This window comes from Lissotriton helveticus, chromosome 4_1 (assembly GCF_964261635.1).
Source record: "Lissotriton helveticus chromosome 4_1, aLisHel1.1, whole genome shotgun sequence".
In the NCBI taxonomy this organism is placed as follows: Eukaryota; Metazoa; Chordata; class Amphibia; order Caudata; family Salamandridae; genus Lissotriton; species Lissotriton helveticus.
Window position 1 is genome coordinate 707,952,356 of NC_136063.1, and position 26,473 is coordinate 707,978,828.

The following is a 26,473-nucleotide window of genomic DNA, read 5'->3' on the forward strand; positions in this document are numbered from 1 at the left end:
AACCAAGAAAATCAATGGTAAGCAATTGGCAGGCTCCAACAAGGGCGTAGCTTCAGGGGGGGTGTTTGAGGTATTACACACTCCAAACAAATGTAATTTCTGATCAATAGTTGGGTACAGGTGCTTTCAGTTGGGTAGGGTGAGATGTATGTTGGATTTAACCAAGAATGTTTACAGAGAAACAGACAAAAACGCACACACACTCAATTTTGAAAACCCTCAAAAATTATGGTTATTTTACAAAATATTGTGTTTTCTCTCTTTGTACTCCTACTAATCTACATTTGTCTCTCTTTTCACTGCCCCTGAGGCCCCTCTCATGCACCCTGCTTGTCGTATAATGTATTGTAACATTTTATGCCAGCCGGAATGTTGGAAAACCTGAAGCTCGACCGCACCCCCATCCCCTCCGCAATCTACCAAGCTATGCCCTCTATGCTCTTGGTAAGCCCCGGTATTGGTATGCCTCGTAACAGACAGTGCATGCGCTCGACCTAAACATCAGGGACAAGCAAGCACAATGTTGGCACCCACATTTGGAAAGACAGCCCTTGAAATTAACAGGTAGGGGTGCTTTTCCATCAACGTGCTAACAGGCTGTCCCCAATCGTATTCGCAAGAAATTTTGAACATCACCTCGCCTAACAATCCACCTGCTAGTGTTTTAACAATAGAAGTGACAGTGCTGGGAAGCGATAGGGGCATACGCCCACTGCGATCCTTCAAATCCCATTTTATATGTGATATAAAATATATAAGCATCATTATCTTCCCCTTACTGCTGTTCAAACGAGTGACGAACCCCGCGTCATTCACCGCGCCCTCCAGCATTGAAGACATCAGTAACTGTGTGCACAAACCTCGTGGCCACATTGTTGAAATGCTTAAGCACTGTCAGGGGAGCTGACTGCAGCGCGCTGTGCCACAGGGCTGCGGAGGCTGGTACTGACAGACACCCGCAGTGCCTGGGAGGGAGTCCTCGCTGCCCTGCTGTCTCAGTGTGCCAGGGGAGAGTGCCAGCCCGGGAGGAGGAGCTGGAGCAACACGAGACAAGTGTGTAGTCACAACAGACACACGGCAACATGTTCGAGCACCGATATGTCACCCCGGAGCAGCTCGCCGGCTTCGACAAATACAAGGTAACGCGCACTCAGAAACGCACGCGCGTTTCCTCCACGCCACTTTAGGCGCTATGTTCAGCCCTCCCCGGGGACAGGACACTTGTGGGAACACCTCTAGTGGCTAAAATCCTGATATTGTTCATAAACTGTACTTTTCTGCGGCTCGGGACTTGAGGCATCCTTATCTCATCTTGGTATTTCGTGCTTATATAGCGCCTTAACAGTGGCTGGTTCAGCAAAATCGTGTCAAAGCGCTTCACACGGATAGACCGCATTCGCACATCAACATATGTATTTGACTTTTTTAAATTCCATGTTGACTTACAGTGTATCTATCCTTGCTTGTGACGTGGAGATGATAGTGTTTTATTAATGAGTGGAGGGTTTGGTTACAGCCTTCGCTTGTAGTGACCCCAAGCACTTGGTTTTAATTGCGAACCGTTCCTTTGTTGAAGTCACGCCGGGGAACAATGAAGCCGCTGAGGCAGCGCCGCCTGGTTGTTCAAAGCTTTTTCCTCCTTTACTTGTGATGAGAAAAGACAACTTATTTCAAGAACCGACTTCATATTAAGCTTTCAAAACGTGTGTGTTGAGTAAAGAAAACGCTCCCACATAGAACAAGAAAGTCCCGGCTGTGCGTCCTGTCTATGGCTTTAGCTAGGTCCTGTAGAGAGCGTACGTTTTCTTATCCCTAGACATATACACATTTAAAAAATGTTTAGCATTTTGCCTGGGGTTTATAGTGATCATGTGGCAGCCAAACCAGTGAGAGCACTTGACTGCAAACAAAGGAATGAGTCAGTATCTTTGAGCTTCTCAACTTTGCAATATAGAATTTCTGTGCTTTAGATAGGAACATCGGGCAGATTCACAAAGTAATCTGAGACAAAATCCTAACTTTACGATTTTCGGTATTCACAGAAGCCATTAGAAGTACTAAAGTTAGGATTTTTCTCAGTTTAGGAGTAGTAAAGTTAGGAATCCTAACTTTAGTACTCCTAAATGCCTTCTGTGAATACCGAAAGTCATAAAGTTAGGCTTTTTCTCAGTTTAGGAGTAGTAAAGTTAGGAATCCTAACTTTAGTGCTCCTAAATTCCTTCTCTGAATACCGACAGTCATAAAGTGTGGATTTTCTCAGTTTAGGAGAAGTAAAGTTAGGAATTCTAACTTTAGTACTCCTAAATGCCTTCTGTGAATACCACAAGTAGTAAAGTTAGGATTGTTCTCAGTTTAGGAGTAGGAATCCTAACTTTAGCACTCCTAAATGCCTTCTGTGAATACTGAAAGTCGTAAAGTTAGGATATTGTCTCAGATTACTTTTGTGAATCGGGCTCATCCTTTTTAGGTGTGGCGTTACTAAGTCAATTTTTTTGCCCACTATAGCATGCAGCTTAGTGAAGTGGGTCAGCCCCCTTCAAGCCATTGGCTGACTTCACTGTGAGTCACAGCACCTTACCCTATCACAAGGTTCACATCCACACAAAGTAAAGTGCCAGGGACTACTACGGCATTGCACCCAAAAATATTTTTGCTTTTACATTAATGCAGTATATCCCACCAAAGAGTTCTGTGGTGTGTGGGATGAGTACAAATGTAAAGAATACATGTTTTAATTTGTAATCAATACATTATTCAAATTCCATTTATTAAATCACTGCCACTATGTGACATATGATCAACAATTTCAACACAATTTAGTTAAATACGAAAAAGCTGCTTCTTCAATGGTAGAGTTAATTACAAAGTTCTTAGTAGTTACAAAAAGCAGAGTCACAAGAACATTGCCACGTGTTTTGCGGTATAAAATAATAAAATAACTGCTTAATACATTAATACAAAACAAATAGACTTCACACATCAAAAGACAAACATTAGTATTGTACAAAATCTACCATTTTATAATTAAGCTGCTTATAAAAAAATAAAACATGAGTCTACACTCTTTAGGTAGGTATCATGATATGCCCATTAAGGTTAACCATGTGCCCAAAAGTAGTATAGTATCATCTGAAGCGTGGGCTGAATAACTTTTTTTCAATCAAACAAATTATTTTATTTTTTATGTTTGTGGTATATGTACATAGCAAACGTAACCGAAAACCATGGACTAGTAAAATTGGTGCTGAATTACAACACAGCAGTTGCCAAGAGCATGAGCACCCGCAAAGCTGTTGCTATAGTGAGTGTAAGTACTGAAAAGCACACAATTGTGTTACACCCTCTGCTTTACATGAAGTTTGTGCTCTCCTATAAAAATACTTGTGCTTGCAAAACCAATGCAAGGGTGAGGTGTGTTATGACTAAAACTGGAGGTGATGCCTTTCTTTTCCGCTACAAAAAAGCACACTTTACTATTGATGTGAATCATGCCACAATCGCACTTTAAAACAGGCCCAAAGTTCTTCATCTCATAGATGCAATGTGTTCCATTAAGTAATCTCTTTAAATAAAAAATGTTTTAGTTAGGGCTCAAAATGCAAGCCAGACCTATTGGCTTTTTCAACGCTTGCTCTGTAGTGGCATTGACTATCCTGAATAATTTCCCTCTGCCCCCGCACACCTCCTCCATTCATCTCGTGTATAACGTTTTTGAAAACCTATCTGTTTTTCCACTTGTAGTGCAACAATACAGTTTCTTTCTTATCTTATAAATTCTTTATTTCGGCCAAAGGCCATAAAAGATTTCATTATAAAACATTGTCCATAAAATAGACAAAAGTGTTTCAGCCAAACGTTACATAATTTCAATAAAATTGGCAATTGCAGTAAAACAATTTCATTCAATAAAACATTTTTAAAATATACACGGAGTAATGTCTAATTATTCATACAGTCCGAGATAAGTTTCAGGGTTAGAGATATCTTGGTCATTGGTATATCACAACTTTAGCCCCATTCTCTTCCTTATTAGACCCACTATAAACAAATATCTTGATAGCGCAAATATGACATGTGGTAGGGTAATTGTTGTTAGTACCCTCAGCGCCTCTTGTTGTTTTCTGAATCCCAACGAATTACATAGTGGTCGAATCCATTTGCTCCTTGCCCTATCATACGCCGCACAAAAAAACAAAATGAGTGCAATGTTTTCGATGTTGTTTGTAGGCCCTAAAGTGCATCTAGTGCATAGAGAACAGGCAAGATCCTCCTCCCCCATTTTACAGTATAGCTCTTGATCTGTAATGTGTTATATCTTAACTTTAGATACAGAATTCTTGGTAGGAAAGGTTGTATATGGTCAAGAAAATCCTCGCGATTCGGACTTGGCTTAATAGAGAGGAATTGTTAACCTTCCTAGTCTTGGGTCAGAGTGGAGTGCATTCAATGTATATTGCCATTAAATACCCTTTAGATTGGCTTTACAACTTGGTGTTAAATTATGTGGTTAACTCCAGTATGATTCAAGACCTAACTCAATCAGCCATTTCCGGACAAATCTTAACCACAGGAAGGTAAGACATGTATCAATATCCAGTAATTCGTGTGCACCATCTCTATATGCTAGTAATTCCGGCGTAGTCCATAGCCGAATCCAATAGAGCAGTGGACGTAGGGTTGCCAGATGACCTATTCGCTTAAAATTTAGATCGTGGAACATTGGGACAAGTGGTGTTGATTGGGGTAGTCCTTATAATATCCTTGCAAACTTGTTTTCCCCAGCTGTTAGATGTTGGATGTCGCTGGTGCCCCATTACTCTGATCCATACAATGCTGCAGCCTGGACCTTACATTTATATATCTCAAGTGCTGGTGTCACAGCTTTACTTGTAGTTGAGCTGTACATCTTAAGGACTGCCCCTGACCCTTGGGCTAACCTTAAGGCTAAGTGGTTTATTTGCTGGTTCCAGGCTAGTTTTGTGTCTAGTAATATGCCCAAATAAGTAAAATTAGTGGCATATTCTATTTTCTCATTACTGAGCACAAGATTCTTTTTAAGGGTCTTTGTGGGTTTATGGCCATGTACTTAGTTTTATTTGTGTTTATTTTTTAAGCCCCTTTCTGTGCAGTATCTATTAAACCCGTTCAACATATTTTGTAGCGCCTTCATGGTCTGTGATATCAGAATAGTGTTGTCTGCAAAGAGCAGCGCCGGCACCAAATTCCTGTTTAACCTTGGAGGATCGTTTGCTTGGTCGTGTAGGTGGTCCACCACATCATTAATATAGAGTGAGAACAGGGTGGGAGCAAGTACACAACCCTGTCTCACTCCTCTCTCTATTGGGATTGGCTTTGTTAGTTCCCCATTCATACCCCAGCGGACTCTAGCATTGTTTTTTTTTTTCTTTAAACTTTATTTTTGATATTTGTCAGTTGAACAACAAGAATGGTGCATTCATGGTCATGCAGTACAGTACATTATCAGCAATGCGCACATGTATCCGGACTAACAGCAGAGTAGTTCAAAGTTCAAAAAGACTTTATTCGAATTGAAATAACAATTCATAAAAGTGTACAGATAAAAATCACAATTTAAAATATCATTTTTTCATTCTAGTTTAAACATTACTAAGGTTTGACTTCTTAAAAAGGAAAAGGGGTTAAAAGGAATAAAAACAATACAAACAGTTAAAATAAATAATAATTAAAAACATTTAACTAACTCTTATTATCCCATGACGATAGACTTTCTCACTCTTAGAATTGTATTCAGAAAAAGGCTCACTGTACTAATAGTAAGGCAATCATCTAAGGACCTAAGTTTATTATAAGCGTCTCTTGACGGGTTTTAGAATTTGTCGTCTCGAATGGCTATATAAAGTGCAGAACAGAGTGCAGTGTATGTTTGATTGAAATGATTTGTCATCACAGGGACACTGCCTTTTTCCCCTCGCCCAGTCATTGCAGGTCGGGAATGATATGAGTCTATAAAAGGTTTCCAGACGAAAGTAAGTCAGGAGCCTACAGTGATGTAGGGGGTGTTCTAATGCAAGATACAACTGGAGACCCCTCTGAGGTGTCACTTCATCCTGGCTCATGACAGATTTTTTTAGACCTTTCGCCCTTCCACCTTTGTAATTCCAAATGTTCCAGCAGCATCTTTTTCAGCGTAGATCGCGAGAGAGATTCCAATGAGGCTGGGTCAGTAAAGTATTCAGGATGACCAATCTCACTGGTAAAGTTCTTAATGTAAATAAGCCATTTGATGTTTTTCAGCCCATCACAGTTTAGACAGTCCTCTATGATGGATCTATTCAATTCTGTGGCAGGGTTGGTCCAAACATTGTGCCAAAGTAAAACTAGGGCGAGTTTTATAATATCCGTAATAAAAGTGAGAGCAATTTCGGCATGTAATACATATATAGGGGTGCTCCTTGGTGTAGCAGTTATAAATCGGAGGAACCTGTTCTCAATTCGCTGGATCTCCTCCACATGCTGCCAGCCCCAGATACCAGCCCCAGATACCAGCCCCATATGTCCCAATAGCCACACATTTCGATTTGAATATTCGGAGGAGCTCCATTACTGGCCTGTTTCCTATTTTATTTGCAAAATTCATGAGAGCCCCAACTGCTCTGTTAAATGCCACGGCCCGTGCATTCACGGCCGACTTCCAAGTGCCTTGTCTATCGAAGTGGACCCCCAGATAACAGAAGATATCGGCTAACTCTACCTTCCTGTTATTTAAAACAATTGGACGTGGTAGTCTATGTTTATTTGGGCCGCACGACATAGTAAACGTCTTTGAGACGTTTACACATAACCCTCTAGTGTTCATAAAGTTAGTGAAGGTATGTACGGCTTTCTGGAGACCTACCTTGGTCTGTGAGAGGATGGCCGCATCGTCAGCGTAAAGTAAAATGGGAATGGGTTTGCCCTTGATTACGGGGTAATCATGGTACTGCTGTGTTAGGCAATAACCCACTCCATTAATGTATAGATTAAATAGCAGGGGGGCCAAAATGCAGCCCTGCCTTACCCCTCTGCTAATCTTAAAAAGCTCTGTACATTCCCCCCTCTGACCGTATCTAACTCGGGCACCTGCCGCCACATAGAGTTCTCTGATGTATACAATTATTTTGTTATCCAGCCCTATGTCCCTCAACGTCTGCCAGAGACTGTCGTGCAAAACGCAGTCAAATGCAGAGCTGAGGTCCACATAGGTCACATACAGATTCAATTTCCTTGCATGAATATATTTCGAAATGATTAGTGAAAGATTCAGCCCTGCTCAATTGTCCCCCGACCTCCCCTAAACCCATACTGAAAGGGAGACAGCACTTTCTGTTCCTCCACCCAGTCCTGAATGCGAGCAAGAAGGACCCTGCCCGCCATCTTCATGAAGCCATCTAACAAAGAGATGGGCCGATAGCAGGCAGGGTCATTCCTGTCCCCCTTCTTGTATATCGGGACCAAGATTGCCTCCTTCCAGGTTGGGATAAAACCTCTTTTCGTCATGCAATTCAAAACTCTAGTGAGTAGAGGAGCCCACAGGTCTGGATACATTTTAAAAACATCGATAGGGACAGAGTCTGGGCCTGGTGCTTTCGCGGCTGAACTCTTCCTTGGGGCTTTATATACCTCCTCAAGTTTGAATTGAATGTCTAGAGGGAACGGGAAATCCTCATCTTCTGAAGGTATTGGTGTTTCGGAGGCTAGTACAGGGAGAACCTTGGTGCTATACAGGGCCTGAAAGTGGGACACCCACTCCTGGGCCGTGATAGCATTGTCTAGGCGAGGACCTTGGCTATCTTGGTAAAAAGGCGCATTCACAGCCTTCCAGAAAGCAGCAGTGTCCTTTTGTGTTGCTGCTGCATGGAGGGCTTCCCAGGCTTCAACTTTTAAATCTTTCTTCCTTCTAATCAAAGCGGCACGGTACTTACGCCTTGCCCTTTGAACGTGAGCTCTATCTAATGGGGTAGCATGCAGTGCATTTTTAAGTTCCCGCAATGCCCTGGAGCAATTTGGATCAAACCACCCTGGGGTTCTCTTAAATATATTACGTGGATCTCTAGTCAGAAGGTGTTTAATTAAACAACAACATTTATTAAAAGAGACCAGGACTTGTTCTTCGTTCTCTTCTAACGTCAAACACTTAATGATTTCTTTATGGGAAATATTCACTAGGTTTTTTTGGAAGCTCTCTGGTATTACCTTCTCCCATTTGATGCAAAATCCTTTACGCTGGCCAAGAATAGGGTTAAAATCATAATTACGTTGAGTATTAAGAGGCCGCGTATCCAGGTTTAGCTTGAAAGTAACTGAAATGGGGTAATGGTCACTAATGCCACTTGTGAGTGTCTCCCAGCTGTTAACCAATGAGGCATAACGTAACGATAGTAAGGCAAAATCAATAATTGATTTTGCCCCTCTTGCGTTAAATGTGGATGCAAATGTTTTTGGCACGGAACAAGCCTCATTAATAAATGCCATGGAGTGGTCCACCATTAAGTTGTTGAGTAAGTCCCCTAGTTTTGTGTGGGCAAAGTGGCTTGTGGGTCCTATAAATTCGTCTTCCCAGCCACACACTCCCTGTAGACTCTTTGGGCACAATGGACAATTAAAGTCCCCTACCCACAGGAGGGCCATATCCCCTGAGCAGCTATATGTAATCGTCTTGAGGGTACTTGACAATTTCTTAATTGTGTTTTCCACTTGTGCTATCGGGATGTTATTATAGAAATTAATAATAGCTAGATTTTCCAGAGCTCCCCAGGATACCCTTAAGATCTGAAAAAAAGGGGAATCCAGGAAGCTCCCTAGGACCGTGGGACCTGAGCAAATAGACAGATACATAGACAGACCTCCCTTATGTCTACCCATTTTAGTGGGAACTGCCGGGGTAAAGAACGTTTTGAAACCCAGCAAATGGGACTGCTCCCTAGCCCATGTTTCCTGGAGAGCTATAATTGAGTGGGACATAGTTACTAACCGCCAGTCTGCATCATTAATTTTTGGGGCCAGGCCAGCTATGTTTCATGTTATTATACTGCCAGGAACTTCCGTGTTTATTGGTGGTGTTACTTCCATAGGTATCACGGGGGCTGGCTCGATTATGTCACAGGGTGTAGTCCCAAATGGGGACATTACAGCCATAGGTATCTCAGAGGCTGGTTCCATTGTGTCCGTTGTTTCACAGGATATGGTCCCAGACAGGTTATCTAACTGGGGAATTAAATAATAATAATAATAATACAGCATTTTGTAAAGCGCGAACAGCTACCTCACGAGGAGGTGTCCCGGCGCTAGGAGAACACAGTTAACCCAGAGAACTGAAGTGAAGGAGCTTAGCGTGGTTGGGCAAAAAGCCAAGTCTTTATTAACATCGTTTTTACCCCAGAAGCTTGTGTTTTAAGATGAGGGACTATCACAAGGCAAGGATCTAACACGGTCGTGATGTGTACAAGAGCAGGGGTATAACTTTGGACAGTAACATTATATTTTTTGTCTTTTGTCCTGTAAGTTGGTGACATATTAGGAAGGGGCCCCAACCGTCATTCGCAGTCATCAAGGCCTGAGAGTGCTGTGAATCTATTGGTAAGCTCAAAGGGAGTGAATGGCAGCAAATGGTCCATTCCCCTGGTTCCTTGTGAGTGGTCTGGGCCACTGTAGTTATTTCTATGTCCCCTATATGGGATGTTGTTCCACCCATAAGCATTTTTTGGGATCATAGGGTTGGGAGCCTGCCACAAATATTGATTATTAAATGTTGTGGGGAGATTGTTCCATAGGCCAGGGGGGCCCCTAGAGACATTAAGGAAGTTACCTGAGCTCTTGGGTAGAAATAAGTTAGGTCATAAGGAGTAATGGTTGTACCATTGGTTCTTGAATTCCAGTTTAGGATGTGGTTGACTGCGACCGGATCTCTAAAGTTTATAATTATGAGATCAACCTCAATATCTTTCTCTCTACTCCCCAGCCAGGAGAGTCGCCGTACATGGACAATCTCACCATTGATGTTACTTGGGAGCGGTCTGTACTGGCTAAGCCAGTGCATGGCTTTATTTTTTAATTGACTGAAGCCTTCCCTCCTGCCAATTTGTAGAGTGGGGACACCCGTGAGTACAACCACGTAGGGGACTGCATCCGGTGGTAATTCAACTTGGCGGCCCCTAATGTTTCCTGATCTATCTGGATGTGCCCGCCCCCCATGCTCGTACCTATTTCCTCCATAAGCTGTACTTGCCTTCTTTGGAAATTCCTTAGGGATATGTGGAGCGAGTTGATGGGCTGCTTTAAGCGAAATCGCCCCTTGATGATTACCTGCCACTGTTTTGCTAGATGAGTTTTCATCCCTTTGGGCTGCAGGGATAGAGGATGGAACTACGGCTGCGGGGAGTAGAGCTTGCTTAAGTGCATCTTTGGGAAGACTTGCTTTGCTAGTGATGGCGTGTTCTAAATCCCCCAGCCGCTGCTCTAACCTCTTCAACCTCTCCAATATAGGAGAGGTAAATGACTTAAGTAGGTGTTCGATGCTATCAAGGGAGACAGGAGATAGTTGTTCCTTGATCGTGCAATCCCTGGTAGGTGTTACGCTGGTACTGGGTGCACTCAGTGTGGGGCTATTTGTGGGCGGTATTATTTTATGTACGGCCTCCTGACCTGACTCGGGAGGTAGTCTAACCTTTGTAGTAGGAGCAGATGTAACAAGCACCTTGTTACCCTTCCCAAAGTCAGTGTGGCTGATCTTAGCTCTTTGTGGCGCACCTCCTCTCCTCCTTCTCTTATTTGGTGGTGGTCCAATGACTTTAGCGGCTTCCCGTTTCCCTGCTTTCTTTTGTATATTCCCTACCACTACTCGAGGGGTATCAGGTATCATTTCTATAAGAACATTAGTGTCGCTAATATTTAAAGTGCTATTTTGTTCCACGCTCTTAAGGGCAGTCGTTGAGGGAGGCGTATCTCGCAGGAGCATAGGGATGCCCTGCGTAGATAGCGCATCCTCAATTCCTGATGTTGAGCCTACGCCTGCTGGGTTAATCTGTGTTGGTACGTCCACAGGGAGTCTGTTTTTGATGGCTTCAATCGAGCGGTGCCGCTCAGCCCTGCGTTCAGCCAGTGAATAATCCCTTTCTATATCTGGGGAAGGTTTCCTAAAGTAGTCATCCAGAGTACCCTTGCAATTTCCCGCTACTTCGGCTTGCATGATTTGTTCGGCGTTAGTAGCCATAAGTGCTGATAATAGTCTTTTGTTAAAGACAGGCACCAAATAGGTTCCCCTCCAACGTTGTTAGCTGCTGGTTAGGTATTGTTAGAGGCGTAACCAGATCGAGGGCTCTATAGATGATCACTGTCAAAGTGGAACTTGATGATAAGTGGCAATGAGAAGAGCAGTTACTTTGCTTGAATGTAGTGAAGATACATAGCAGGGGTGCTCAATGTCAGAAAGGTGGCAGACTTACTACATAGGTTGGTAGGATTCCAACGACATTAAGTGAATGGGCCCAGCCCAGCCTCCTTCAGCCACCGAACGGCCACAAAACGGCCCGCCCTTTGCCCGGGCTTCACCCGGCGTCACGCTCGCGTCCCGCGTTGCGGGAGAGCCCGTCCTTTAACGCGCCTCCAGGCGCCTAGCGTGACGGTGCCTGCGTGCGCCGCCGCGTGGGGTGCTGGGTAGCCGAGTCCTCCACTCAGCGGCCGCTCAGGATTGCACACGCGGCAGCGGGAGGACTCGGAAAGCAGGCAGCACAGGTCCGGTTGTGAGGTGAGCTGCTTTCAGGACTCCTCTTTTTTCAAAATGCCCCCAAAGTTAGTTTGTGGGGTTCACCAGTCCCTGTCGGGAGAGCCCGTCCGTTAACGCGCCTCCAGACGCCTAGCGTGACGGTGCCTGCGTGCGCCGCCGCGTGGGGTGCTGGGTAGCCGAGTCCTCCGCTCAGCAGCCGCTCAGGATTGCACACGCGGCAGCGGGAGGACTCGGAAAGCAGGCAGCGCAGGTCTGGTTGTGAGGTGAGCTGCTTTCAGGACTCCTACGTTTTCAAAATGCCCCCAAAGTTAGTTCGTGGGGTTCACCAGTCCCTGTCGGGAGAGCCCGTCCTTTAACGCGCCTCCAGGCGCCTAGCGTGACGGTGCCTGCGTGCGCCGCCACGTGGGGTGCTGGGTAGCCGAGTCCTCCGCTCAGCGGCCGCTCAGGATTGCACATGCGGCAGCGGGAGGACTCGGAAAGCAGGCAGCGCAGGTCCTGTTGTGAAGGGAGCTGCTTTCAGGACTCCTCCGTTTTCAAAATGCCCCCAAAGTTAGTTTGTGGGGTTCACCAGTCCCTGTCGGGAGAGCTCGTCCTTTAACGCGCCTCCAGACGCCTAGCGTGACGGTGCCTGCGTGCGCCGCCGCGTGGGGTGCTGGGTAGCCGAGTCCTCCGCTCAGCGGCCGCTCAGGATTGCACACGCGGCAGCGGGAGGACTCGGAAAGCAGGCAGCGCAGGTCCGGTTGTGAGGTGAGCTGCTTTCAGGACTCCTCCGTTTTCAAAATGCCCCCAAAGTTAGTTCGTGGGGTTCACCAGTCCCTGTCGGGAGAGCCCGTCCTTTAACGCGCCTCCAGGCGCCTAGCGTGACGGTGCCTGCGTGCGCCGCCGCGTGGGGTGCTGGGTAGCCGAGTCCTCCGCTCAGCGGCCGCTCAGGATTGCACACGCGGCAGTGGGAGGACTCGGAAAGCAGGCAGCGCAGGTCCGGTTGTGAGGTGAGCTGCTTTCAGGACTCCTCCGTTTTCAAAATGCCCCCAAAGTTAGTTCGTGGGGTTCACCAGTCCCTGTCGGGAGAGCCCGTCCTTTAACGCGCCTCCAGGCGCCTAGCGTGACGGTGCCTGCGTGCGCCGCCGCGTGGGGTGCTGGGTAGCCGAGTCCTCCACTCAGCGGCCGCTCAGGATTGCACACGCGGCAGCGGGAGGACTCGGAAAGCAGGCAGCGCAGGTCCGGTTGTGAGGTGAGCTGCTTTCAGGACTCCTCCGTTTTCAAAATGCCCCCAAAGTTAGTTCGTGGGGTTCACCAGTCCCTGTCGGGAGAGCCCGTCCTTTAACGCGCCTCCAGGCGCCTAGCGTGACGGTGCCTGCATGCGCCGCCACGTGGGGTGCTGGGTAGCCGAGTCCTCCGCTCAGCGGCCGCTCAGGATTGCACACGCGGCAGCGGGAGGACTCGGAAAGCAGGCAGCGCAGGTCCGGTTGTGAGGTGAGCTGCTTTCAGGACTCCTCCGTTTTCAAAATACCCCCAAAGTTAGTTCGTGGGGTTCACCAGTCCCTGTCGGGAGAGCCCGTCCTTTAACGCGCCTCCAGACGCCTAGCGTGACGGTGCCTGCGTGCGCCGCCGCGTGGGGTGCTGGGTAGCCGAGTCCTAGGCTCAGCGGCCGCTCAGGATTGCACACGCGGCAGCGGGAGGACTCGGAAAGCAGGCAGCGCAGGTCCGGTTGTGAGGTGAGCTGCTTTCAGGACTCCTCCGTTTTCAAAATGCCCCCAAAGTTAGTTCGTGGGGTTCACCAGTCCCTGTCGGGAGAGCCCGTCCTTTAACGCGCCTCCAGGCGCCTAGCGTGACGGTGCCTGCGTGTGCCGCCGCGTGGGGTGCTGGGTAGCCGAGTCCTCCGCTCAGCGGCCGTTCAGGATTGCACACGCGGCAGCGGGAGGACTCGGAAAGCAGGCAGCGCAGGTCCGGTTGTGAGGTGATCTGCTTTCAGGACTCCTCTGTTTTCAAAATGCCCCCAAAGTTAGTTTGTGGGGTTCAGCAGAGTATAAAAACCATGTCAATACAAACTATGGAGCCGTTGGACAATGTCCTCATCCATGTATCATGGGCTGTGCTATAATGCAAAGTCTATACGGCAAAAGTAGTTACTCAGTAAAACCAGTTCCCCAGGTTGATCCAGTGCAGAGCTATGCACCTTCGCATGCAGGAGAGGGATCCGACAAAAACCAAACAAGTAGACAAAATGAGCTGCGCCCTGTAGGCTAGGAGGGATGGCTTGTAGTGTATCATCAGTTAGACACTATTCAGTGCTGCATTCTACCTCTAACTCCCTTATGTTAAAACATTAGTGTGGGTGTTCAGTGGCCCTCCTCATTAAGGCATGTAGTCCGTGATGAATGTGTTATTTCTGCATTGTGGGGGTCGTCAATCTCCAACAGATAACACTGCAATGGGACCCAAATATCAGCCGGCCTGGAGGAGACCGGTAGTAGCTCAGAATATGTAGCAATCTGTTCCTGACAGTATGTGAGATCATGTCACCAATTTTTAAACTTAGGGGCTCTGCCTCTACCCCATCTACACGCTACTCTCCTCTTAGCCACCAGAAGTGCCAGTGCAATAAATTTACGGTATGTCGCTGGTATGGGCTCTACATACCGCAGCAGAGCAAGTATTGGAGAGGGCACTATGTCCGTATGTATCATCTTGGACATCGCTACAAATACCTGATGCCAGTAGGCCTGCACACCCTCACACTCCCATGCCAAATGTAGGAAATAAGCCCCTGGGGCGTGACATCTGTCGCAGGTGTCGGTGTCCCGCAGATGAAACCTGTGCATGCGGACTGGAGTGTAATAAAGTCTGTGTATGAATTTGTAGTGTATGATTCTGAATCTGCTGCTCGATGAGACGCGTTCAGTATGTTGTAAGCAAAATTCCCATTGTTTGTCCGTCATTACTATGCCTAACTCCCGATCCCAGTGTGCCTTGGCCGCGAGCGGTGGTGTTTCTCTTAATGTATGTACAGCTTTGTAAATCGTAGATACCAGTTTCTTGGGTGGTTCGTCCTACAATATACGTTGTAGTGGCTCAAAGGCTTGAGGCTCATTAGGGAAGTCAGGCGTAATTGCTTTCAGTCCCTGGTGCAGCCTAATATAAAGGAAAGTGTCTAGAGGAGATGGGGGTGTGTCAAACCCCAGGCTGTCTAGTGTACGAAAGATTCCTGCATTATACAGGTGACCCCATGTTGCAACATTTAAACATTTAGCCAGTCTATGGAAACCAGCCTCTTGCAGCAAGGGCATGTCTGGATGATAAGTAAGCAGCAGCAACGGTGAATGCAACATGGCTGCATTCAACATAGTTCCCAGGCGAGCCCATGCATTCACAGTGCTCATCACCGGGGACTGTGTCCGATCTCTACCCTGAGAGGGGGCATATAGTGCCCCTTCTAATGGGACTGGATGGGCAAGCCAGTGTTCCACCGCTATCTGGGGCATGTACCGAGGCTGGTATATCCAAAAATAAGCATAGTGCGTCTGAGCAGAGTAATAACATAATTCAAAATCGGGAATACCAAAGCCGCCCCGGTTATACGGTCTAACGAGGACATCCCATCGCAGCTGGGCCAGTTTGCCAACCCACACCAATCGAATGAGCTCCGATCGGAGCTGTTGGAAGAAATATCTTCCAGGATAGAATGGAACATTCAGGAATAGGTAAAGCAATTGTGGCAGCACAACCATTTTTATGAGAGATACTCTGCCCGCCATGGACAATGGAAGGGTGATCCATCGTGTGATGTTGTCAGTGATACGGGACATAGTTGTGCCATAGTTGATCCGCAGCAATTCCTCCCTGTCCCTTGCCACTTGGATCCCCAGGTATCTGAAGTCCTTCTCACACCAAGCAATGGGGTAGTCTAAGTTGAATTTCACTGTGGACACCGTGAGAGGAAACAAGCACGATTTGCCCCAATGTATCTGGATGCCAGAGAGTTCGCCAAATCGAATAAACTCCCTGAGGATGGGGTTCAGGTTATGACTAGGATCTCGAATGTAAAGGGTGATATCGTCTGCGTACATTGATATCAAAATCTGTCGCTGATTACATTGTAACGCCTTGTCATTATGATGTTGCCATAGTCTCGCCGCTATGGGTTCAGTAGCAATAGCAAACAGTAGAGGCGACAGAGGGCAGCCTTGTCTCGTGCCTCCTGTGATGGGGAATTCTTGAGATAGTCTGCCATTAATAGTGACTTTGGCCACCGGCGTTTCATATAATAATCTGATCCAAGATATAAACATATTTGGGAAGCCCATTTGTTCTAATACTTGGAACACATAGTCCCATTCCAGGGAATTGAAGGCTTTAGTGGCGTCCAAAAAGATGGCAGCCATAGGCAAATCTTCATGGATAGTATTCATGATTGTAAAAAAAGTACGGAGGTTGTGCGATGTAGCCCTGCAGGGGACGAAGCCCGATTGGTCGGGTAAAATCAGATTAGGCAGAAGGAGGTTGATGCGTGTGGCTATAAGTTTAGCAAGTATATTTACGTCGCAGTTTAGTAGTGACAAGGGTCTATATGAATCACAACTATCCGCCGGCTTCCCGGATTTAAGCAATGATGTGATAAGAGCAATGCGCACGGAGGGCAGGAGATGTCTGACCTCCAGTGCGTCCTCATAAACTTCCCGCAGAACCGGGGCCATAAAGTCAATATACGTTTTATAAAACTCTACCGGAATCCCGTCAGTAGCTTTGCCTGACTGCATATGCATTATAGCGTCTCGCACTTCGTCTAGTTCAAACGGGGTACTTAAAAAGTTCCTCTGTGCGTCGCTCAGCCAGCCCAGGGATATATCCTGCAAATAGTCATGTAAGTGAAGCTTCCCCGTTCTAGTGGTGGTGTATAATGTGGTATAATGTGCGACAAAAGCATTAGGAATCTGTGTTGGGTCCCTGTATAGTAGCCCATCTGGTCCATTGATCTCTAGTATGGTATTTGGCTGTCGCGTCAACCTGATTGTCGCTGCAAGTGCTTCCCTGGTCTTTCACCTTCGCCGTATCTGCGAGCCGGCCAGTGTCGGTCCCTAAATTTAGACTCTCGGTTGGCCTCGTCTGTGTATTCCGTAAGTTTTCCCCTGATTTGCGATAGCGTTAAGCCATCTGGGCATTCCGCCAGTGAGTGTTCAAGCACTTTGAGCTCAGTTTCCAACTTAGTCACTTTTGTCACTATACTCTTAAGCACTCCCGACCCCTTTGCTATACAAATCCCCCTCAGGGTCACCTTAAAGGCATCCCATATAGTTTCTACATCCCTCACTGAATCCTTGTTGCGTTTGAAGAAGTGTAAAACTTCCTCTCGTAACTCCTCCTGAAATACAGCATCTAGGAGCATTGTAGGCTGTAGTCGACAGGCAGACCTCGGCGAACCTAGGTCCTCAGCCCTCAACGTTATTTTTACAGGTGAATGATCGGAGTAAGTCCTGGCTAGGTGCTGCGCTTGAACCAACGCAGGGCAGAGCTGCGGGGATATGAAAATGTTGTCGTGACTGGCCGCAGCGCAAGTATAAAGTACGCCACTAACCTTGCTCAAATGACCGGCAGAAACGATGTCTGATGATAAGACCCCCCAGTCCCACCTAGACACGACTCTAACAGAGACAGTACAAACTCTCTGTGAGAATACGTGCCCCGGCGGGAAAAGGGGAAGTGGATAAAACAATAAACAGGTGGTGATTGTTCTCTGGGGGTCCCTCTTTGTTCTGGTCAGCGGACTTCAAACAATCAAAAGGAGCGTCCACCCTATGTACAGGAAGGACAAACAGAAGGTTTACAACAGTCCTTTAGAGCAGTAGCAATAGTAAGGCCCAGAACCCTCTTCTGCCACTCACCAAGATTTCACACCACCCAGACTGGAAATAGCAGCCTAGGGCACTTTAGCAGACAAGACCTGCGCTGCGAACGTACTCCTTCTTTGAGAAGAATTGCTGATGTCTAAATCCTTTATGAAACAAGAGTTCAATTGCCGCTAGAAACAAAGTCAACGGAGCATAAGGTCCTCAGAAGGCGGCTAGGTTGTTTGTTTACACAAGCGAGTCGCAGTGACAGTCCAGATACTCCTCTGTACGAGTCACAAACGAATAATATTGTTAGAATCAATGTCCCCTGTAAGTTCACAACCCAGTCAGGGAAGATAAAGGGATTCGACTCTCACCACGCACGTCTCCTTCTAGATGCGAAAGAAATGTCGGAGAGTGCGTCTTAACTGCAGACGCGATCTCTAGCAAATACCTTCGTTTACTCGAGTATGTCAGAAAAACGCCAAAGCGCGTTTAAACAGACACCGCGGTCCCTCTCTAATTAATCACATCAATATACACTTTATGCACAACGGAGGCGAGCCCGCACTCCGGCTAATACAGTACTTATCGCAATGTGCGATTCACAGGATCCAGGACACGAAGTTCAAAACAGATTCCAAAACACGACGGGCTTCTTTCTTCCAGCTGAATTCCGGCGGGGATCACCATCCGCCATTCCCAAACAATCCGGATTGATTGACAAGCACCTTCCTCTTGGGAGGGAGGTGCTTTTGTAAGAACCGCCTAGTGCCCCCGTAGGTCCGCCCCTTTGCATGCTGGTAGTTGGAGTGTTGTCTGCCAGGACCACTCTCGCTCCTTTGAATGCATATGCAACTAGGCAATGAAGGTGGAGGGATCACACGCCCTTTTGACCATGAAACCGCTACAGATGTAGTCTAGTCTCGCCCAGGACCCAGCCCGTGCTGTGAAGTGAGTGCCCTCTCGTGCAGTACCGTGAAGGTGTCTCCATGCATCAACCAGGTTATATTCCTTGATTAAGGTGTGAAGTGTAGTCCTTGCCTTAGTGTAGTGGTGGGGGGCCGGGTGTGACCTATCAATGGCAGGTTCGTGTGCAACGTTAAAATCTCCACCCCATATAATGCGATCTGGACCTGTGCTCATTATATTGGCCCAAAGATCCGTAAAGTAGTTAGGATCATCAGTATTGGGTCCATAGCTGCATACCATAGTGACCGCCATGTGTCCCAGCCTCCCCCATAGGATACAATATCGTCCCTGAGTGTCATGTTTGCCGCCACCCAGCGTAAATGGCGTACCTTTTTTAATAAGGATTGCTGTTCCTCTAGCATAAGTTGAATAAGAGGAAAAGGCCGTATGAGCCGCCCATCTACAGGCAAAGGTGGGACTAATGTTGGGTTTAAAATGCGTTTCCTGCAGGAAGGCAACAGGTCCAAGTAAGACAATAACTGTTGTCGCTTCCGCAGGTCTCCTAGCCCTCGTCCATTCCATGTGATAAGGTCAGTGTCCGCGTTGTATCGTATGTTTCATATCGACAGGGGTGCTTGCCCGTCTGACCCATCCATGCAAAACACCTGACCTCAGTATGACACATATTATTTTCCAGTAGTGTTAAATGAATTCTGTTGTGTCCTAGCGTCCATGAAGCGCATTTGTTGCGGAAATAGGCAATACTCAAGTGTGTATGTCTCGAATGCACCATAAGAACAACCCCTACCCCTCCACCCCCCCTAGTCTGGTCAGCATCCCTTCCTTGATCTTTCCAGCAGTCATCCATGTCATGTAGTCATCATACAGTACCAAAGGGGGTGGTGATGGACGGAGCATCTGAACCAATCAAACACTCACACCCAGTCAAAAGATCTGGGTTTGATCCATCACCGTTCTTTAGCCCACTCTGTCACCCCAGTTCAGACATGGCTATATGCAAATCAGTCTGACCCTGTGCCTCATGGGAACAGTCCAGCCCGAACTGCCAAGCCATGCCTTCCCTGGACCGGAAACAAGCTTCCGAGGACCGGTTTCTGGCATTACAGCCGTCTTCAGCCCGGCTTGCTTGAATCCAGTGGGAAAGTGAGCAAGGGACTCACATCTGAGCATACCCTGCCACACTTGTGGCGGCCAAAGCGGTACAAAAGGGGGTGGTGATGGACGGAGCATCTGAACCAATCAAACACTCACACCCAGTCAAAAGATCTGGGTTTGATCCATCACCGTTCTTTAGCCCACTCTGCCACCCCAGTTCAGTCACGGCTATATGCAAATCAGTCTGACCCTGTGCCTCATGGGAACAGTCCAGCCCGAACTGCCAAGCCATGCCTTCTCTGGACCGGAAACAAGCTTCCGAGGACCGGTTTCTGGCATTACTGCCGTCTTCAGCCCGGCTTGCTTGAATCCAGTGGCAAAGTGAGCAAGGGACTCACGTCTGAGCATACCCTGCCACACTTATGGCGGCCAAAGCTTTTCGTCTTCGTGTTGGACAGCATCCCGTTGTGCTTCGCCGCGTCAATTACCTCCCCGGTGCGGTCTCTTCAGTGAGCGTAGGTAGTCTTCGACATGTTGTGGGTTCGTAAAGAATCTGTGTTTCCCCTGATGCATCACACGCAGTCGCGCCGGGTACAATAATGCATAGTCAATCTGTGCTGCGTGCAACTTCTTTTTCACATCAATGAATTTATGCCTTTCCTCTTGTACCATTGGAGTGAAGTCCGGGAAAATCAAAAAACACACTCCATTGTACACCAGATTTTGCTTGGTGCGCACAGCGCGTAGTGCCACATCGCGGGCCCGATAATTTAAGAGCCGTGCGATGATAGGCCTGGGAGGTGCACCAGGTTTCGATGTGCGCGCTCCACAGTTGCGTGGAGAAAGCCTCAGCTCTAATAGATGTCAGGAGAAACTTTTCAATGTAGTCCTCCATGCGCCTGGTGTCGGTGGATTCCGGCACACCCGTTACGCGGATGTTGTTGCGCCTACTGCGGGCTTCCAAATCTTTGTCCTTCGAAGCAATGACGCGCAGCAAGTTTTCCATCCGTGCCAATTGCGTCGTATGACCCGCAGTGGTGTCTGCATTATCGGAAATGCACCGTTCGGCCTCTGTGAGCTGTTCTTCATGTTTATCTACTTTGCGCACAATTGCGTCCAGTCTCGAGGACATGCGGTCCACCTTGTCAACTACTGTGGCAAATCCTTGTCTCATTTCCTGCAAAATCTGCCTCATGTCAAGATCTGAGGATGGTTCGCTGGTGCCCGGTCTGTTTGTTCCATCTGCTTCCGCATCATCCGAGTTCGGCTTAGGCCCTTTTTTTCCCGCCGCCTCAAAGTTGAGCTTAGGCTGCCTGGTGTCTGGTTTCCCATGGCTCCGCCACCCCCGAGCGGTCCACAGTCAGTTGTGCGTGCTCGGCCCGCAGTCTTCAGCAGTATTTCACAGACAACGCACAGATTGTCGCAATGGTCGTCCGGTAGTGCCTCGGGAGGACTAGCAGCTTTTCTACACTTGGCCCCAGTCGAGCAGCTTCAGTTTTGTGCCCCTATTGGTATCAGGTCACGGGCAGCAAGCATGTGGCCGCGCATGCCCGCCCGCCAGCACCGCCGGGGGCCCTTGTAAATAGCGTATCAGTGGCACCTTCTTACTCAGTGCAGTGTTCCTCCCAGGGGGCTCCTGGCGCAGTAATTCTTCAAGTCTTGAGGTCTATGTCGCCAAAGTCCCATTAAGCAGTAGACGGGCAGAGTGTGACGGGAGCAAAGGGCTGCAGCGCTTGGTCGGGGGGGAGGGGCAGTCTTTGATGCAGCGCTTGTCTTGTGCTTCGAGTAGCCGCTATCCGGGCACCGGTATCACAGCGCGCCTCGCAGCACTTCCCAGCAGTCACTAGGGTAGCAGCGCCAATGGCGGGGCGCCTTGGCAGATATTACCGCAGCAAGTGCTCAGCAGCGCTCCATTCAGCGGTCCCCAGGGCAGCTCCACTCCTCGTTCCGCAGGCAATCAACCTTTCATACCGCAGGCGGCGCAATCGTCAAAGCGGGATCAAGTGAGCACGATCTTATTTCCCTTTAGCGGGCGCAGTCACCATTTGCGGCGGCCTCCGACGCCTCGCCGCTCGCGGTCTCCGGGCCCCGCCTCCGCTGCAGCAGTCTTAGGCAGCGCGGCCCACTCTCCGTATGGCATTCTCCGGCCTCGCCCAGCGCAGTCAGCCGTCCGCTTCGCCCCGTGGAGGACCAGGGTCAGTCTCAGCAGAAAGTTCCGAGGCACGTATCTTTTGGATGCAGGTCCGGACGCGCCTCAAAGTTTCACCGGAGCTGGGCAGACCTTTAACGCCCAAATAGGTGCACTCAAATGAGCGTTCAGTCCAGTTTAAGAGGATAAATAACGGATATGACATCCCAGGCAGCAGGAGCCTCACCAAATGGCGGCCATGCTGCTTGTGCGCCCTCTAGCGCCACCTGACTCTAGCATAGTTCTCGTTATGTAACCTTTTTAGCTGCATAACCAAATTCAGGGGGCACCTTGTTCTTCAAGTGACTCCCATAGTAAACATCTGGGTACAAGGTCAAACGCTGCCCTAAGGTCAATGAATGCCACATAAATGGGCCCCTTCCTGATTTTAACATGTTTCCAGATAATACACAGGAGTCTGAAGACTAGTACTACTACTGGATCTAAGCCCTGCCTGCTATGGGGACAGTATGCTATTCGTCTCTATCCAGTCACTAAGCCTGTTCAGTACCTGCCTGGCGTACATTTTTTGGAACATGTCTATCAGGCTAATTGGTCTGTAGTTCTCGGGCTTATGTTTGCTGCCCTTTTTGTGGATGGGGACAATTTCAGCCCCTTTCCACGTTCCCGGTATTGGGGCACCGGCCGATATTGCATTGCTCAGAGCATTAACGTATGGGACCCATACCTTTTTATCATGTTTGAACAAGTCACCAGGAAGTCTATCTAGTCCCGGTGCTTTTCCCGGTTTAATGGAGTCTATAGCATACTCTGTTTCTTGCAATGAGAAGACAATCACCTCGCTGACTCCCTCTATATCAGTAGGCCGTATTTCTCTGCTCGGCACTGCAAAGGGCCTAAAACTTGAGTACAAATCAGTGAAGTGGTTGGTCCAAGTCACAGAGTCCAGATAATGCTCTGTTCTTCGTACTTGGTCCTTCCCACCCCATGCTATAATTTTCCAAAACTCTGCCTGGTTATTTGTTTTGCTGCCTCCAGAAGATCCAACCAGCTATTTTCTTCTCAATTCCGCTTGGCTGTAGCCAGTGCTTTCCGGTGTACATCCCAGGCGTTCCTCACTGAGTCTGCACTTCCCTGCTTTATCAACTCCAGTAAGGCTGACTTAGATTTCCTGCATTCAGTTGTGTACCATGGGTTTACCTTTTGTCCTGTTTTAAAGTTGGATTTCAAGTTTTTTTGTTATTTTTGTTAATCCGGGGCTCTAATTTTGAGCCAAGGCAGTATGCATGGATGTTATAGACCGATTGCTTGACTCTAAGTCTGCACCTACTATTTCTGAAAAAGTGTTATAGATATTAGTCATAGTTTCTAGGCTACCTGTGATCTTCGGCCACCTTATAGATCTTCGGTTATTCCCTACTAGGGGTTGCACATCATGGGAATCAATATTTGCCTGGAAAACCTTCGATAGATGACATATTAATTCCAAGCATAATGGTCGGTGATCGCTGTTGTCCCTCATTTCTATTTTGAAGCTCACTATTCTGCTCCAACTAGGAATACTGTGCATTATATAGTCGATTCTCGACTGTGTACTGCCACGCTTGAAAGTACTGAGAGAGGCGGTTTCATCCCCATTATAGAGCACCCTTCCATTGCATGCCCTTAGATGATGGTCTACCTTTAACTATACTATCTGTAGCACTGCATTAGTACAGGGTTTAGAGGGCCCAGCCGCTAGATGGGGAAGGCCTATAGCCGAATCTTCTTCTTCTGTGGCACATTCTAGTCCAATTAGTGGCTCATAGACACAGTTAAAATCACCACATACAATTACAGTATTGCCAGAGTCTACAAGATCCAAGGAATTGCTTAGTGTGTTAATGGTCTCAGAATATAATGTTTGCCTTATTGGTCTATTGTAGATGTTAAACAGGTACAGGTTTTCGTTGTAATCTTTTAAATGTATTGCCAACAGATCAGGGGAGTCTAGTCTAAAGTTTGTGGATCGAGTTCCCAATGTAATTTTAATCCATATTACCAAGCCCCCCGATGGTTCCCCTCTCTGCGTGGGAAATTTCTTTCAATTGTATTTGCTTGATAGTTAAACAATAAAGATTCTACTAGGTAGATACAAAACCCTATGAGTAGAAACTGTTCAAAATCTGATTACACAATATACAAATATACAAAATGTCTTTTTCAAATTCGCCCTCCTTTGGGCGTTTTACCGGCGCACTTGAAGAAAGTTACTGGTGGTGGTGCAGGTACTTGGCAGGACTTGCCTAAATATTTCCAAATTCACAATTTCCCTGACTTGCCAGGAAAGAAGGACCGCACTCGAAGTCAGCATACCATTTGTACCATAAGTATTACCTGTAGTTTGCAAATTAATCAGCGCCAAGACACCTTCGGGTATATGTTGCGCTTTATAAATGTCAATAAATAAATAAATTTGTAATGTTTATTTCATCATAAACAGTCAACACAGAAACATGAAACACGTCTGATGCATTTCAGACACCAGGACCTTGATCACAGGCTCACAATTCATTGTCTTGCAACAGTTTTTAGGTCTCGCCTAGGCAGCACATGTGATGCACGCACTGTCTCTTAGAGAAATGCTGTATCTAGAACATGGGCTTGAAGCACCTCTCATGTTTTCTATTGTGTCCTGTTAATGCCCTTTGCAAATGGCTGCTCCTGGTTGGTGAATATGATTAATTTGTCCCGCCTTTTGCTGTTTTGGACCCTCACAGCAGACTGCCCCTGTTACATGTGTTCTAGTCTCTGTTATGTGCTCCTGCGCATGCACATGTACAGTAATCTCAATATTAATGCATTTGCTGGACTGGCGTTCACACAGCCTTGAGGCCTATGATGTCACCAGCCCAGCAAAGCCATAGCCTTGTGTGCTGAGCTTCACCCCCTGAGGGCAGAGTTGTGTAAACTTTCATGGGTGCTTCAGCTTGAAGCCCTGCAGCACAGGGCTTGACGTCAATCAAGAACCTCAGTCTCAGCCACCACACCCTTTCACTACTCGTCACAGGGTGGGAAGGGGTCAATAAGTCTTGCTGGCCCCTCCCCTCCCTATGATGAATTGTGAAAGGGTGGGATTTGAGGGTGCAGGCGGAAGCTGAGCTTTAGAGCATGCGTAGTGCGCCAGAGTAGGTTTTGATATTACTCTGTGCAGGCTCCAGTGGCGAGCTTCCCGCTCTGTGCTTTGAAGGCACTGCTACATAGTGACTGGATCGAGATGGAGAGTGGGCACTACAGAGTTCATTCAAACAGGTGAGCTCAGAGCTCCTGCAGCAAGATGCCAGACAGTAGTTGGCTTTCTGTTATTATTTTTAAATATCTTTATTTGCATTTTTATATAAACAATATCATTCATATAGGAATTAGAGTTCTGTATACATGTTGGGGTTCTACTGGCGCTTTCATTTATACATTCGTACATAGCAAGTTGGGTCAGCTTGGGCTCAGTTGACCGGTTGAGGGAACTCAGCGTTACAATATTAATACGCAGTAATTACCTTACGTTATATGTAACCAACAGTTGTAACATTAAAATGTCTGTATTCGGATCTAGGTATACCCCAGTATATTTGTTTGTCCGCTTGTCCATCTGGCTTTTTTTATTTCCTCTGAAAACCCCATTGTCTATGCCATGAGTACAGCTTGATGCAAATGTAACACAATAATTAACCAAACAACAATAACAGCATTCCGTCACGCCTAGGTCATTTCAAGCAAGTAGTAATTACTGCCTACTGTTTTTTATGTACATATCTCCCATCCCTTCCTCGCGGGTTAACTTCCTGTTATTATGTGGAATTCGAGTGGCGCTGTCTCTGTTTACTCTTCCACAGCTGCTGTCCTTCTATCCTGGAAGCACGCTCGTTGCTCTGTTCTGGTAATATTCACTTTTTAGGCAGGACATTTTATGTGCAATAAAACTCATAAGGGCCCAAATGAGTGCCCCAGAAATAATTATCACTTAAATGTATCTGCTCCTGTGCAATAACATTCATGTCAAAGAAGTGATTTAGTAAAATGCCAGTTCACATAAACAGGTCAGGTAATCTCCAACTTTTGCAGACGTCTAAAAAAATGATGGTCTGCTTTGTCTAGATGGAAGAAACTAGGAATATTGTGCCCGATTCACAAAAGTAATCTGAGACAAAATCCTTACTTTACGACTTTCAGTATTCACAAAAGGCATTTAGTAGTAGTAAAGTTAGGATTCCTAACTTTACAACTACCAAACAGAGAAAAATTCTAACTTTACCACTTTCGATATTCACAAAAGGCATTTAGTAGTAGTAAAGGGAAACTTTACTACTACTAAATGCCTTTTGTGAATACCGAAAGTCGTAAAGTTAGGATTTTTCACAGTTTAGTAGTATTAAAGTTAGGAATCCTTACTTTACTACTACTAAATGCCTTTTGTGAATACCGAAAGTCATAAAGTTAGGATTTTTCTCAGTTTAGTAGTATTAAAGTTGGGAATCCTAACTTTACTACTACTAAATGCCTTTTGTGAATACCAAAAGTCGTAAAGTTAGGATTTTGTCTCATATTACTTTTGTGAATCGGGCCAGTTGATTTTATTTTCCTGCCACAGTGCAACAATGATTTTTGTTGAAATTCTGTTTATTAAAGTCAAGCACATCATACTTATACATTGCTGCAGTAATTAACAAGTAAGGGTCAGTACAAAGTAGG

At 46.8% G+C, this 26,473-nt stretch overlaps 1 protein-coding gene across 1 annotated transcript in view; it reads left to right on the forward strand.

Annotated features, from left to right (window-relative positions):
• Nucleotides 1-961: 961 nt before the first annotated feature.
• Nucleotides 962-26,473, forward strand: part of LOC144828052 (ethanolaminephosphotransferase 1-like) — a 581,090-nt gene continuing 555,578 nt past the window's right edge. The window contains exon 1 of the mRNA XM_078686188.1: nt 962-1,139. Coding sequence (XP_078542314.1) covers nt 1,083-1,139 — 57 coding nt within the window. The 5' untranslated portion in view covers nt 962-1,082. The remainder of the gene's footprint in view (nt 1,140-26,473) is intronic.